At 42.0% G+C, this 13,956-nt stretch overlaps 1 protein-coding gene across 1 annotated transcript in view; it reads right to left on the reverse strand.

Annotated features, from left to right (window-relative positions):
• Positions 1–13,956, reverse strand: part of ush2a (Usher syndrome 2A (autosomal recessive, mild)) — a 208,689-nt gene that overhangs the window by 152,112 nt on the left and 42,621 nt on the right. The window contains 10 exon segments of the mRNA XM_020589916.1: positions 744–1,025; positions 1,669–1,816; positions 1,975–2,098; positions 3,042–3,270; positions 3,410–3,568; positions 4,582–4,745; positions 6,629–6,809; positions 9,187–9,324; positions 9,523–9,748; positions 10,600–10,883. Coding sequence (XP_020445572.1) covers positions 744–1,025; positions 1,669–1,816; positions 1,975–2,098; positions 3,042–3,270; positions 3,410–3,568; positions 4,582–4,745; positions 6,629–6,809; positions 9,187–9,324; positions 9,523–9,748; positions 10,600–10,883 — 1,935 coding nt within the window.

The following is a 13,956-nucleotide window of genomic DNA, read 5'->3' on the forward strand; positions in this document are numbered from 1 at the left end:
AATGGATTTATGGTTTCTATCATCTATAGAGTGATACAACATGACAGATTAGAGAGAGGATTCTTTTATTGTGCCGTTTATGGCATTTAGCTGTGAAATATGATGTGAAAAAGTCATATTTCTTTCTAACACAGCACATGTATGCGCACAAACACTCTCCACATCTAAAACAGTGTTATCATATGCTTGTTATCCAGACACACAGCTTAGAGTGACGTTGGAGGCAGTGGTTTAGTCCTAATGAGCCATATCTTCTCTCTGAAATTCAAATACCTTAATGAGTTCCCCTCCCCCTCATCCAGGTTTATTTCCTCCCTTGTTCACTACATCCTTTCTGCTGAGGCAAATTTGGGAGGTTATACTGTGCTATACAAATAAAAATGTTTTTATATCCATCAATATATATTTATTTCTATTATATTATTTATTTTTATTTCTATGATTTAATATATCCATCCAGAGACAGAGTTTGACCCAGAAATGACTTGCCGTCACAATTCTCTAAACAATTATCCAAATAGCTGCTAAGTTTATTGTAGGTGCGTGACAGCACAGCCAAACCAATCTTGCCTGTACCTTCACACACACTTACACATGCCATGGTACACTGTGAAACCAGCACACCACTGCAACCCTAAATCTCAGTATCAGCTACCTACCTAAACTGATGTGTGAATCTTAAATTCATTTCACATGGTTATTATGTATAACTTGGATGCACCATGATCATGACCTGTACACACCTCCCTCCATAGTGCGTGCTGTGGTCCACCCCGATGTGACACTTCCTGCCATATTGATGCTCACCACTCTCATCTGATAGGTGGAAAACGCCTGGAGACCTGATATAACTGCACTGCTCTCAGGGGGTAACACGGTACTCCTGTTGGTTTGCTGCTGTTCTGGAGAATCACTTGGATCCAGCCAACCAGGGCTGAAAAACACTTTTTTGTCAACAGCAGCACTTGACAGGTTCTGTGATTCCATTGGTCCATGCAGAAAGACCTCATACCCTGTGATAACACCTGTACAGAAAGGAGTGTGCAAGAGATTAATGGTGCTGAGTACAACAAAATAACTCCTCACTAAACAGTTATTCTGAAATGAAATGAAGAAAGTAGTTTTCTTTGTACTCTGGCTCAGCTCTCTTTTTATGGAACCAGCATCCCAGTGTCAATTCAGCTTATAATAAAAGATTCAGAAACTCTGGCCCTGGTTAATACTCATCATGACTGGGAACAGGATGTTGAAAGTTGTAGATTTTTTTTCCAACAATGCTGCTTTGAGGAAAATCTACCACTACAAATAATGATAAAGAGCTAGCCAGGGGGAGGGGAACAGATTCACAGAGAAAATAAAAAGGCAGGGCTTTGTAGGACACAGTCTTAGAGCCGTTACAAAGCTCTCAGGATTTACGAAAGGCAGTTCCAATTTGCTGTGTATTTCTGTATGTGTCTGTGTAGTGATGGTAGCTGATTCTCATACTGACTGACATAAGCCTAAAAGCCACACAGCTAGGCAAGAGGTCCATGTTAGTTAAAATGTGTGCTGTGTGATTATTTCACTTATTCATTCAGACACTGACAAGTAATTATTTCTATATTTCTTAAGTTGTGCATTAGGTCCAGACAGTGGAAATGCAGGTTGTGTGTATGCTTAAGGTCCTACCGTTTGGCTGACTAGGGGGCCCCCAAGAGGCGTGCAGTGTATGAGGTCCCGTAGCATTGACTCTGGGTGGAGGCTGGTTTTGTGGGGGGGAAGAGGCTGTCAGAAAAGACAGTGATGGGGAAGAAGTGCACCCCCCAGAGGAGCACACCTGTGGACAAGGGTAAGAATTTGCCATTTTGTAGGTTGTACAGGCTTGAAATGTGTATTCTTATAAAGATACAGCTGCTTCACATTTCTTATATTGTTCCTGGGAATGTGAATCATGACATGGAGGTACTGAAGGCAATGGCTGTTTGCCCTACCTACCTCTAGTACTACAATGTACTGGGTGAAGGGCTTTAGACCACTTGCCACAGCTTCTGTAGCTAAGCCTGTGTAGTGAATGAGGGGCTCTGCTCCACTTGATGACTCAGTGGAGGATAACACAAACCTGTGGCAGAAAAAAGACTGTCATAATAAACTCCTTTTTTCTTCACTCTCTATCGCTGCCTATCACTCCAGTGGACAACAGGGTTTTGTAATGTGGTTCAGTTAAAAACTATTGCTGGGGTGTCGAGGGGACCAAGACGCATTGCGTGTAAAGCCCTTTGGCAGAAATTCAGAGGTCTAGAACCAGCTGCAGGTCCTCCTCCTCTCTCTGCTCCCTCATTTCTGTCTGCCATCCAGCTATACACCATCAGTTAAAAGCAAAAAGTCCCCCAAATAATCTTAAACATACAGTAAGTACATGAAAACTAATGCCGGTGTATCTAACCCATTGTCAATATTCCAGGGTTCTCCGTTTGCCTTTAAACTTGACTGATCCTTTTGTCTCATCCATAACATATTCCATATTCTGAAGATTTCAGATTTCTTAAAAACTGGTTTTGAGAGGAAAAAAGATTATTTCTTTCCTTCCCCTTCCCTTATGCCTTTCTCCATCTTAACTCTCCAGCAAATGTGCACAGAGCTCATCCCTTGATTTCTCATAGCCTTGCAGTATGGTTTCTCCCTACTCTATCCAAGACACTTGACTGGGCTGGTCTCTATGTGTGCTTTACAGTCAGTAATCTCACTCTCTCTTGCTTGAAATAATTCAATAATAAGCATGTTTTGTAACCATTTGTGCCTCGCAGAAAGACTTCAGCAGGTCACTCACTGCAGTTGCTCCTATCCATCAATTTTAATGCATGTGACCTCAGGCTGTTATGTGATGCTGTAACCTGAATAATTTACATGATACATAATGTACTCTAAGCAAAGCTACAACAAACTGTCTCTAACTTTAATGACCCACAAGATGGGAACTTAATCTGCAGACCAACCCTGCGCCTCTCTCTGCTGTCCTCTCTGCCTCTAAACCCTAAAATCATCTCCTCCTCATCCCTCCTTACCTTTCCACCGGGCCTGTATCATTACACGGCGTGCTCCAGGTAAAGCTAGCGGTGGTCGGACCAGGTTGTCCCACAAGATTCAAATGGAGCTGGTCTGCTACAGGTGGTGCACCTAAAGTCTGGTAGGAGACTGATGCACTTATTGTCTCACCGGCCACATTAGCTGTTATAAGCCAGTAAGAATAACTGGTGTAGGGAGACAAATCGGTGTCTTCAAATGATTCATGGCCTTCAAAAAAAATAGAGCATGAAGGCAAAAGAAGTCAAATGGAAAATAAATGGGATCTTTGTTAATATAATAATATGCATTTTAAAAAGTCAGAAAGGTTCTGAAAGAAGGAAATGTGAAAATCTGTCTGCATATTTACCAAAAGGATAGAGACTTTGGATGCTATGCACTAACAGCCCATCCCTGATGAGTGTGTAGTGGAGTCTGTTTGAGTTTGGGGCGTCCGGTGGATGCCAAGACAGATGAATGGAAGAATAACTGAGACCAAATCCTACAGGGGCAGGCTGCTGAGAAGGTGCTGCACAGAGAGAAAAGAAATAAATAAACAGAAACAGAGTGAAAAATCACAACTAATTTAATTAATCTTACAGGGACACATCCATCTAGAATTAGAGCATGCTGATGCTGATTGTGTGCTGATGTACGAATTATTAGTGACAGCAATATGCCAGCAAGACCCCCAAAATCAGACTGAAGGGAATTAAGTTTACATTGTTACACTGTAATGAATCTTGGCTAATCCTTAAAGGTACATTAACTAAGATTCTACACATTGATAAACCCACTGACAGAGGGACAGGATGTGGTGTCTCTCAGCTAAACCCCCTCCATGACCCTCTGCTGCCCTAAAGGCCTCCTGTTGTTATTCCAGGTTCTCCACACTGTGCTGTCAAAGTACGGTCTGTAAATTAGCCCCGCCTGCCACCTAGCCAAGGTTAGAAGAAGAGTTTTTTGAGTAGTTATTTCAAACAGGCAGTCATGGAGGAGCTCTGGGCAGCTAAAAGTCTGAACCAGTGGCTGCCAGAGTGAAGAGGTGGCATCTTTTGCATAGAGTGAGTGGGACAAAGAAAGTGTGACAACCAGGGTTAACAGAGAGGGTTAAGATGTGTGATTCAGATGTGCCGTTCTTTTTCTGAATGTGTTAGCATCTAAAGCTAACATGTTTGCCTTGGCAACATTAGCAATCTAGCATGGTCATGATTTTACCTTTGGATTGAATGAATGTGATTTTAATTTGGGGGAAATGTGAGCTTTGTGTGATGTTAGTGCTCTGTTAGCCTCTTTTGGGACTGTCTCATGAACCTCATCACTTGACATGACTGTGCCGCTATAAAGCTGATAACTTCAGACTGGTAGCTCTCTTTTGTTTGTCCAAGCCAGGCATTTGTAGTTTATATCATTGCTAGGAAAAAAAGCCGTTCTGAGTTTCACTAGACTCTATAGCAACTGAAAAGAAATTGGTTAATGCACCTTTAAGGTAGTGTGTGGAATGGTGTTCCATGTGTGTGTTTATTAACATGTAAACCAGACCTTTACTGCAGCCAAAGTGGTTCTCAGCATCCAAATGACTCGCTCCAGGTTGACATACATCACACTTGTCTCCAGTTACCAGCAGTTTACACACACACACCCCTGTGTCTGGATGACACAAAGCACTAACACTTCCCACTGGGTCACATGCACAGGGCTGGCATCTGGGTAAGCACAAAAACAAAAAAAAAATAAATAAATAAAAGACCATAAAGATGTTTTGTACAGTGCACAATTTTCATTCATGACTATACCCTGTTAGTTAAAAATAATAGTGAAAACCTTAAAATCGTCATAACTGTACCTTTTGACACAGAAAGTACTGCCAACACTATAGAATATATAAAAAATATATATTAGATTGAAGGCATATTCAGAGCGGCATGTTGGAGCAGTGACTAGCACTGTTGCCTCACAGGAAGAAGGTTCTGGGTTCAAGCCCCGGCCAACCCAGGGCCTTTCTGTGTGGAGTCTGCATGTTCTCCCTGTGCCTGAGTGGGTTCTCTACGGGTACTCTGGCTTCATCCCACAGTCCAAAGACATGCAGCTTAGGTTGGTTGGTGACAAAATTGCCCGTAGGAGTGAGTGTGTGTGGTTGTTTATCTACATATCAGTCCTGTGATAGATTGGTGACCTGTACAGTGTGGACCCTGCCTCTTTCCCAGTGTCAGCTGGGACTGGCTCCAGCCCCACTGCGCCCCTATTCAGGTATAAGTGTTTTAGATAATGGTTGGATGCAAGTTATTCAGTTAGCTAATCAGTCATGATTTGGAAACTGTGAAGACTTGGTTAGAATGATGTCAAACTTGGGCTAAAGATAGGTTTAGGAAGGTGGTGGGTGAGTCTCCAAGAAATACTGTAAATGTAAATCAATGTAAAGTCCTCTGAAGTGATGGAAACTTGACTGTGTGTTTGTGTCTGATGGTGTACAGTACGTTTCTGGGTCAGCAGTGTGGTGTTACCCTCACTGGGGCTGGGCAGCCACCTCACACCTTTACATGCACACACACACAATCCATGTGTTTTTTTTTTCTGCCACATGCTGTACTCACATGCTCTCCCTCACATCTCATCTCTCTCCCTCACACACCACTACACCTTCTTTATTGGTGTGTGAAAAGCCACAGCCTCACAATGAACCACAAATTTGTCCTATCAACTGGCGCTCACATGCGCACACACACAAATACCACAGTGACTCGACCTTCACTCCATTCCCAAGGAGAAGGAAAACACCAGCATTGCCTTTTTTCATCAACCTCAAAGAGAATTTGCCAATATTTACTGACACATAACAGCAAATAATGATAAACTTAATCAGAAAAGCAGTGACATAAAGCAAGTTGTCTGCCAATAAACATAATATCATAACATGTTCAGTCATACATTTAAAAATGAAAAATTCTGTTTTCCAATAAAATTTTATTGTAGGTTTTAGAGTATCCAGATACTACATACGTAATCTCTTGTTAGAAAAGTCTAATGAATGTGTGTATGTGCCAGTATTTAATCCCTCCATACAGAATTACCATCATATTTCCCTGTGATGCAGGGAGGTGTGGTCAGCAATTCTCTGACCCAGTTCTACACTGAGGTGCGCACACACACACACACACACACACACACACACACACACACACACACACACACACAAAGTGGACCACTCGTCAAACTGTTTGTGGAACATCTATCTGTTATGACACCCTATTGAGAGGAACCTGTGTGTGTGTGTGTGAGAGAGAGAGAGAGAGAGTGTGTGTAACCTGTACAGTAATGTGTGTGCAGGTGTGTGTGTTACTGTGTGAGATAGCCTGCAGGTAGAGACATAAGCAGCAAAGGTCAAACCAGCTCTTAACTCATCCAAGTCATACATCTGCCTACCTATCGCTAAACCGTCCTTGCACAGACAGCACCTGTTGTGTGTGTGCTCATACAGTATGTACAGCTGCATGTGTGCGAGTGTGTTAATTGATAAAGGCCTTACAGCATGTAAAACCTCCTGTTATTGTATTCAATATGTGTGTGTGACTGACTTTATGTTGGTTACCTGCCCAGACCAGGGCTGAATCTGAAGAACATGTCACGACACTGGTCACATCGTCGCCCTCCCACTGAAGGATGGGCACACGCACACTTTCCGGTATGCCTCTCGCACCTATGCTGCAACGCTCCCATGGAATGGCAGTCACACTCCACACACACATTCTGATCTGGAGAGAGGTAAAAACCTGAACAGACACAAACAAAGTAAAAATCCGATTGCTTGTCTATCACTTTATTAATCGTTTCCTCTGTTTACAAGTACAGTTGGTCACTTCTTCCTTCTTTGCTACTGTCTCTTCCTCCTTCCTTCGCTATTGCCTTTAATTTCTACACCTTTAAAATGTCAAATCCATGTGCTGACTTCTTACAACACACCTCACATCTGTTTTATGTCTGGGCTGAGGTGGGCAAATTCTCACATTTAATGACTGATTTTGGGCACAGTCTGAATCATTTTATGTACTGTATCTCCTAATAAGCATTATGAGGTGTTGTTTGTCATTTGTTTATAATCAAATTGAACACAAAGCCAGTATGTGTGTGTAAGGTTATGTCATAAATTCTGGATCAGTTTGGTTTATTTTCTGGCAATTAATAAACATATTAGATACACTATTTAGCAGAGGTGACACACTTACACAGAAATTAACAATACTGTGCACACACACAAAATCAAAACCAGATAAGTGAAGAAAAGTAATTTTCACTATCATGCTGTTGTTGAGACCAGTCACAATCACTGGATGTGTCCTTAAATTTCCTGTTCCATCCATTTAACATCCACCCATCTCTTTGATATCCCAACTCACCTAGGGCTGGGTCATATATCCAGTTTGTAAGATATAAAAGTGCAGGTATATATACAGTCTTATGCAAAAGTTTAGGCACCCCTTGATAAATAACAGATTTTGGTGATTTTTTATTTGAACAGATGTTAACACAGTTTCTCTTGGAAATGGAAAAAATGCACAATATTTTCAGCAAACAGTGATGCATAGTTACTTCTTATGCCATAAATTGAACAAAAATAAAAAATAAAAACATTATTATGGCATGGTGCAAAAGTTTGGGCACCCTAAGAGTTCCAGAGTCTCAAAGTCTCTCACAAGGTATCAGACCTTAATCAGCTCGTTAGATCTGATGCACAGCAACAGCTGTCATTGGTAAATGCCAATTTCAAAGCTGTACAAATACTTTGACTCTTCAAACCTTGTGCACACACTTGTGGACACCCAGCAACCATGGGTTCCTCTAAGCAGCTGTGTAAGACCCTGAAAATGAAAGTTATTGACGCCCACAATGCAGGAGAAGGCTACAAGAAGATAGCAAAGCGTTGTCAGCTTGCAGTTTCCACAGTAAGAAATGTAATTAAGAGATGGCAGATCAGGGGAACTGTGGAGGTCAAGATGAGATCTGGAAGACCAAGAAAACTCTCGGACAGAACTGCTCGTATGCTGGTCAGAAAGACAAATCAAAACCCCCATTTGACTGCAAAAAACCTGCAGGAAGATTTAGCAGACTCAGGAGTGGTGGTGCACCGTTCCACTGTGCAGCGATGCTTGCACAGACAAGGCCTTCATGGAAGAGTCAGCAGAAGAAAACCTTATCTGCGTCCCCATCATAAAATCCAACGTCTGAAGTATGCAACAGGACATCTACAGAAGCCCGATGCGTTTTGGAAACAAGTGCTGTGGACTGATGAAGTTAAAATAGAACTCTTTGGACACAATCAGCAAAGGCATGTTTGGAGAAAAAAAGGAGCAGCATTTCATGAAAAGAACACCTTGCCAACTATTAAGCATGGGGGTGGATCTATCATGCTCTGGGGTTGTGTTGCAGCCAGTGGCACAGGAAACATTGCACGGGTGGAGGGAAGAATGGATTCCACTAAATACCAGCAAATTCTGGAAGCAAACATCACACCATCTGTAAAAAAGCTGAAGCTGAAAAGAGGATGGCTTCTACAACAGGACAATGATCCTAAACATACCTCGAAATCCACTATGGAATACCTCAAGAGACGCAGGCTGAAGGTTTTGGAATGGCCATCACAGTCCCCTGATTTAAACATCATTGAAAATTTGTGGGTAGATCTTAAAAGAGCTGTGCATGCAAGACGACCAAAGAATATTACAGAACTAGAAGCCTTTTGCAAGGAAGAATGGGAGAAGATCCCAAGTACAAGAATTGAAAGACTTTTAGCTGGCTATGAAAAGCGTTTGCAAGCTGTGATATCTGCCAGAGGAGGTGTTACTAAGTACTGATTGTGTAGGGTGCCCAAACTTTTGCACCATGCCATAATAATGTTTTTATTTTTTATTTTTGTTCAATTTATGGCATAAGAAGTAACTATGCATCACTGTTTGCGGAAAATATTGTGCATTTTTTCCATTTCCAAGAGAAACTGTGTTAACATCTGTTCAAATAAAAAATCACCAAAATCTGTTATTTATCAAGGGGTGCCTAAACTTTTGCATAAGACTGTATATATTGTGTATCACCAGTCAGCCTGAAAATTTTGAGATATGATTTTTGATCCATACTGCCCAGCCCTAAACTCACCGGATCTGCAGCTACCGCAGTCCTTTCCATAGTGTGTGGGGACACAAACACATTGTCCTGTAGTGCCGTCACAGACTGTCCCCAGCACTGTTCCTCTGGGGTCACAAACACATGGTACACAGCCCTGGGACAACCCCCCTGACAGGACACAAAACAACATCAGAAACCAAAAGCGATTTAAACTTTTTCTCAACACAAAATTTTCACAGACCAAAAACAAAATAACCTGAATGAGCACATTATTTGTTAAAGTTTCTGAACAACTTGATCTTTGTAAAACACATTGAACTAACTACTCTTAGAGACAACTTTGGCTTCAGCTTGGTGTTCTCTTACTCTGGAGGTCTAAACTCCTGTTGTAGTAGTTGTGTGCACAGCTGGTACACTTTGCTCCCTCTACCCCCTCTCTGCACGGGCACTGTCCAGTCCACATATCACAAACACCCTCTGGCACAGTGCCGCTGATGTCACAAGCACAAGGCAGACACCCCAGGGAGTTGTGATGCTGCAGGGTGTGGTAACCAACTTGACAAGAGTCACAGCGATGGCCTTCTACATGTTCCTGTAAAAGAAATGAGAAGGAATGAAAAGAGGTATAACAGATACGACTGAAGGATGTGAAGTAGTAGTGACTCCAGTTCTATCCTGGCCGCTGTCATCGCACCAGCGTTTCACAAACATAGCCTGGGGCCAAGAAGGTGTTGAACTGGCCAGTCACTTAACTGACTCCTTACCTAAGAAAAAAAAGGCAATGTTCTCATAGTTTTTGCCACAGTGACAAGCCTGTTTGTTACCTGCTGACTCTGCCACTGAATCTGTCAGCTCTCCTGATCAGATGCAGATCTCAGTTATTTTGGCCTTTAGATGTACATGTGAAACAGAGACCTGTTCACCCCCTTTCTGGGCATTTATTGAACCGTGTGTAACAAGAAAGGACCCATAATGCCTAGCAATACAATTAACTTCATAAATCAACAAACAAAGGTAATACTATGTGTAAAACCTACGGCTTCCTGATACACAATACAGAAAAGACACACAATAACCACCTCTGCTTGACAAATATGGGACAAACAGGAAGTGTAAAGTGCTCTGGGTTCCACAGCAGACACTTGTGAAAGACGTCATGGGATGTGAATTAGCTTCAGGCTTTTAGAAAGTACTGGATTTAGCAAGATGACTTAATATAATAAGTATGAGGTTATACAACAGTATTTGATATCATTGCTACATTTATAAAACATCAGTATCCACCCTGATCCACACTCCAGTCTAGTACTTAAAAATATCAGAAAAAAATGAAATATAAACATATACAATTAATGACTGAGATTGTTGAGTCAACAAGAATTAACTTTGAACAGTAATAATACAACTGTCAAATTAAAAAAATAGTCATACTCCTTAACTTGCCTTACACACACACTGTCCAGTGTGAGTGTCGCAGTCTGTCCCAGGTACAGTCCCCTCTAGTGAGCAGTTGCAGGGAGCACAAGATCCCTCCCGTGTCAAGCCATACGACCCGCTGCTGCATGAGTCGCACCTCTGCCCTGCTACCCCGGGCCTACACTCGCACTGCCCACTGTCAGGCTCACAGAACTGGCCGAGGGAACCCAAGAGGTCGCAGTCACATGGGACACAGCCATCCGGGTGGGACAGGTTCCAATAACCAAACTCACAGCGATCACAGGAAAGACCTCGACAAACGGCATGAGAAAGAGAGACAGAGAAATTGCATTTAGATAAATGCTGAGGCGAGGGCAGAGTAGCCCATCTGAGAGAAACAAAGGAAGTAGAAATAAAAATCTTAAACTGATGCTAGTGTTTGCCTTCTTTGAAGTTGTGTGTGTGTGTGTGTGTGTGTGTGTCAGAGAGAGCATGAGGGAAATTCGTGGGTGAGTCTATAAAACTGCCATCATTAGGGCCGGGCCCTCTGCATATGATGGATCACTCACCTTAGGCCAAACACTTAATTTTACTGAGCAAGAAAATAAATAAATTAAGCAAATACAAGAAAATAATGGAAGGAAAATAGGAGACGGAGTGATGGAAAGATGGAAAGACGGACAGAGGAACATGAAAATTATGCTAAATTACCATCTAGGTTAGAAACAATAAAAGGTGAGTTCTGCTTACAAAGCTTGGCTTTAAAGTGCTTAAAGAAGAACATATTTTCTGTTTTCTGCCAAATGACCTTTTTAGTGACTCATTATAAGCAGGTTGTACAAGATTCACTTTGTAAAAATTGAACAGAACTAAACATTAAGGTCTTCCATGCCTCTCTTAACATTTGCACTCCCAAAGAACTGTGCAGTAAAGCATGTAAAATTAATCAATTAACACATTCTGTTGGGTTATTACTCCCTTTATTCATTTTGCATCAATTTATCTAAAATTTAGGTCTATGTCTGTCAGCTCAGCATTTTTTCTGACATTGAAGAAATTATTTACCAATCTTTTTTTCCTGTTTATAATTGTTGTAATAAACACCAACTCCGTACTGCAGGACGCTTTATGGCTGAGTTGGCTGTGAGACCAGGTACACTGTGATATGCGGTGTGTGCGGGCAGGCCTTATTTGAATATGCCATACGTATTCCATGACAGGCAATCTGTCCCTAAATGGATGCCTGGGGGCAACGCAGCCACCACAGCCGTTTATGAGGGAGTGAGTATGTGGATGGGTGTGAACGTGCGTGTGTGTAAATGTGTGCACACATACATTCATGAGTATATGTGTGTTAGTGCACACGACTACATGTGACCTACTCGGTTAGCGGCAGACACTTGGCATTTCCCCTGGTCTGCCCACTTTAATGATTTTATAGATATGAATGTATTTCTCTTCATAGATCATATTTCATAATAGTACAGTGAAAATATGGCCATGTAGGTGCACGTGTGTGTGTGTAGAGGTGTGCATTCATGAGTGTGTTGGTGACAAATATGAAGGCTAACAGAATACTTACAACCCTAACAATGTGGTAATATATTTTTCCAATAAAGCTACACAGTTTATAAAAATATCACACCCATTATAAAAATCATTGTATTTTCTATTTACATTTTAGACACCGAGCTGAACACGCTGGAATTTGCAAATCATATTTTTGCATCTAGTCTCTTGACATTTAAATGCAAGGTCCGACAAACACAACAGCAACAGCAGAGAAGATCAGAAAGAAGAGGTAAGAAAAGTGAGAACAGAATATGTTACAGGATATTAAATCAGAACAGAAAAGAGGTAATTTTTTGATGGGATGTGCATGTGCACACGCGGGAAAGTGTGCTTATGCGTGTGTGTTTTCAGGACATGGCCCAGCCCTTTTATCAGTAGCCAGCTGGTTAACAGGCTCATGCATCACCATTTCAAACACTATTATGTACACACTGCACTCTGGCACCTTGTTATGAGTGTGTGTGTGTGTGTGTGTGTGTGTGTCCGTGTCTCTGCGTGCACATTGCAATTCTGTCCTTCTGAAGCATGCCTGCCATTGCTCTGCTCAAAGTATCAGCTTGGCGGTAATAAATTGCCATAATCAAATCTCATTTCTGAAAAATACCTGTGGGAGCAACCAAACAAACAAGGGCCGAAAAAAATGAAAGTAGGTCTTGTAAGAAGGAGAGTGAAAAATACAAGGAGCTGCAGCAGTTTGTTTTAATCAACTTGGCACTGAATTAGAGAATTAAATACCAGCTTAGTCCTTGATGGCGCACACACACGCACAGACACAAAGAAACTCTTACAACACACACAGTTGGGCAGAGACAAAAGTGCATGGAAACAGTCATATCCAGACATTCTCCCTTATACATAAACAGACCCTCTTACACACGTTTACAAGTTCACATACACATGCCCGCACTCACACGCACAACCGTGGGCCCTTGATAGTGGGGCTTAGCAATAACCATGATGCGTTGAGTTAAGGAGCGTTGGCCGGTTTTGCATTTCATACAAGCCTGCTCTTCAAAGACACACAGGGGAGAGAGTGAAACCATTTATCACAAAGAGGAGCACAACGACTGGAAGCACCGCCAGCAGAAAAGCCTGTTTATTTTGGCTGGCAAAACACTTTGGGATATGGATGTGTGTGTGTGTGTGTGTACCCACTATATCCACTTGTGCTTGTTTGTGAACCCCATGAGCAGCTGGGTCTATGTATGAATTAAGATACCATTACTGAACAATTAAACAGAGTGACTGTTCTAATGAAAAGCACAAGTTATTAAAGTACCTGGGGACTTGTACAGACCAGATATTGTGTGGTTGAGAGATGAACTGCTGTGGCAAAATATCATGGTCTAAAGAGATAGCTGATATTACTTTTAATTTACTCTTATTTTTTCTCATCTTAACTGAACTCGCACCCATAGAGAGGCTGCCTGGCCTGTATAGCTGGGATCTAGGGGGGTGACATGGACATCCACACCATTCTCTGGACCCCTACCCAATGTGACCAGTTTAGCCGCATGTCGTCATTCAACTGCTGGCTGTCTAGGTGGTGCCCAGAAAATAACGTGAGCTTCATAGACAACTGGAAAACATTATGGGGAAAACCTGGTCTGATTAGCAGAGACGGCATCCATCCCACTTTGGGTGGTGCGGCTCTCTTATCTAGAAATCTGGGCAAGTTTGTTTTACAACCTAAATTATGACAACCCAGAGTTGAGTCCAGGATGCAGGGTTACAGTCTTACACGCCTCTCTGCTGTCTCCTTGCAGCTGCTACCCACCCAACGCTCCCAGTACCCCATAGAGACTGTGTCTG

The sequence above is a fragment of the Monopterus albus genome, unplaced genomic scaffold (assembly GCF_001952655.1).
Source record: "Monopterus albus unplaced genomic scaffold, M_albus_1.0 scaffold10.1, whole genome shotgun sequence".
NCBI lineage: Eukaryota > Metazoa > Chordata > Actinopteri > Synbranchiformes > Synbranchidae > Monopterus > Monopterus albus.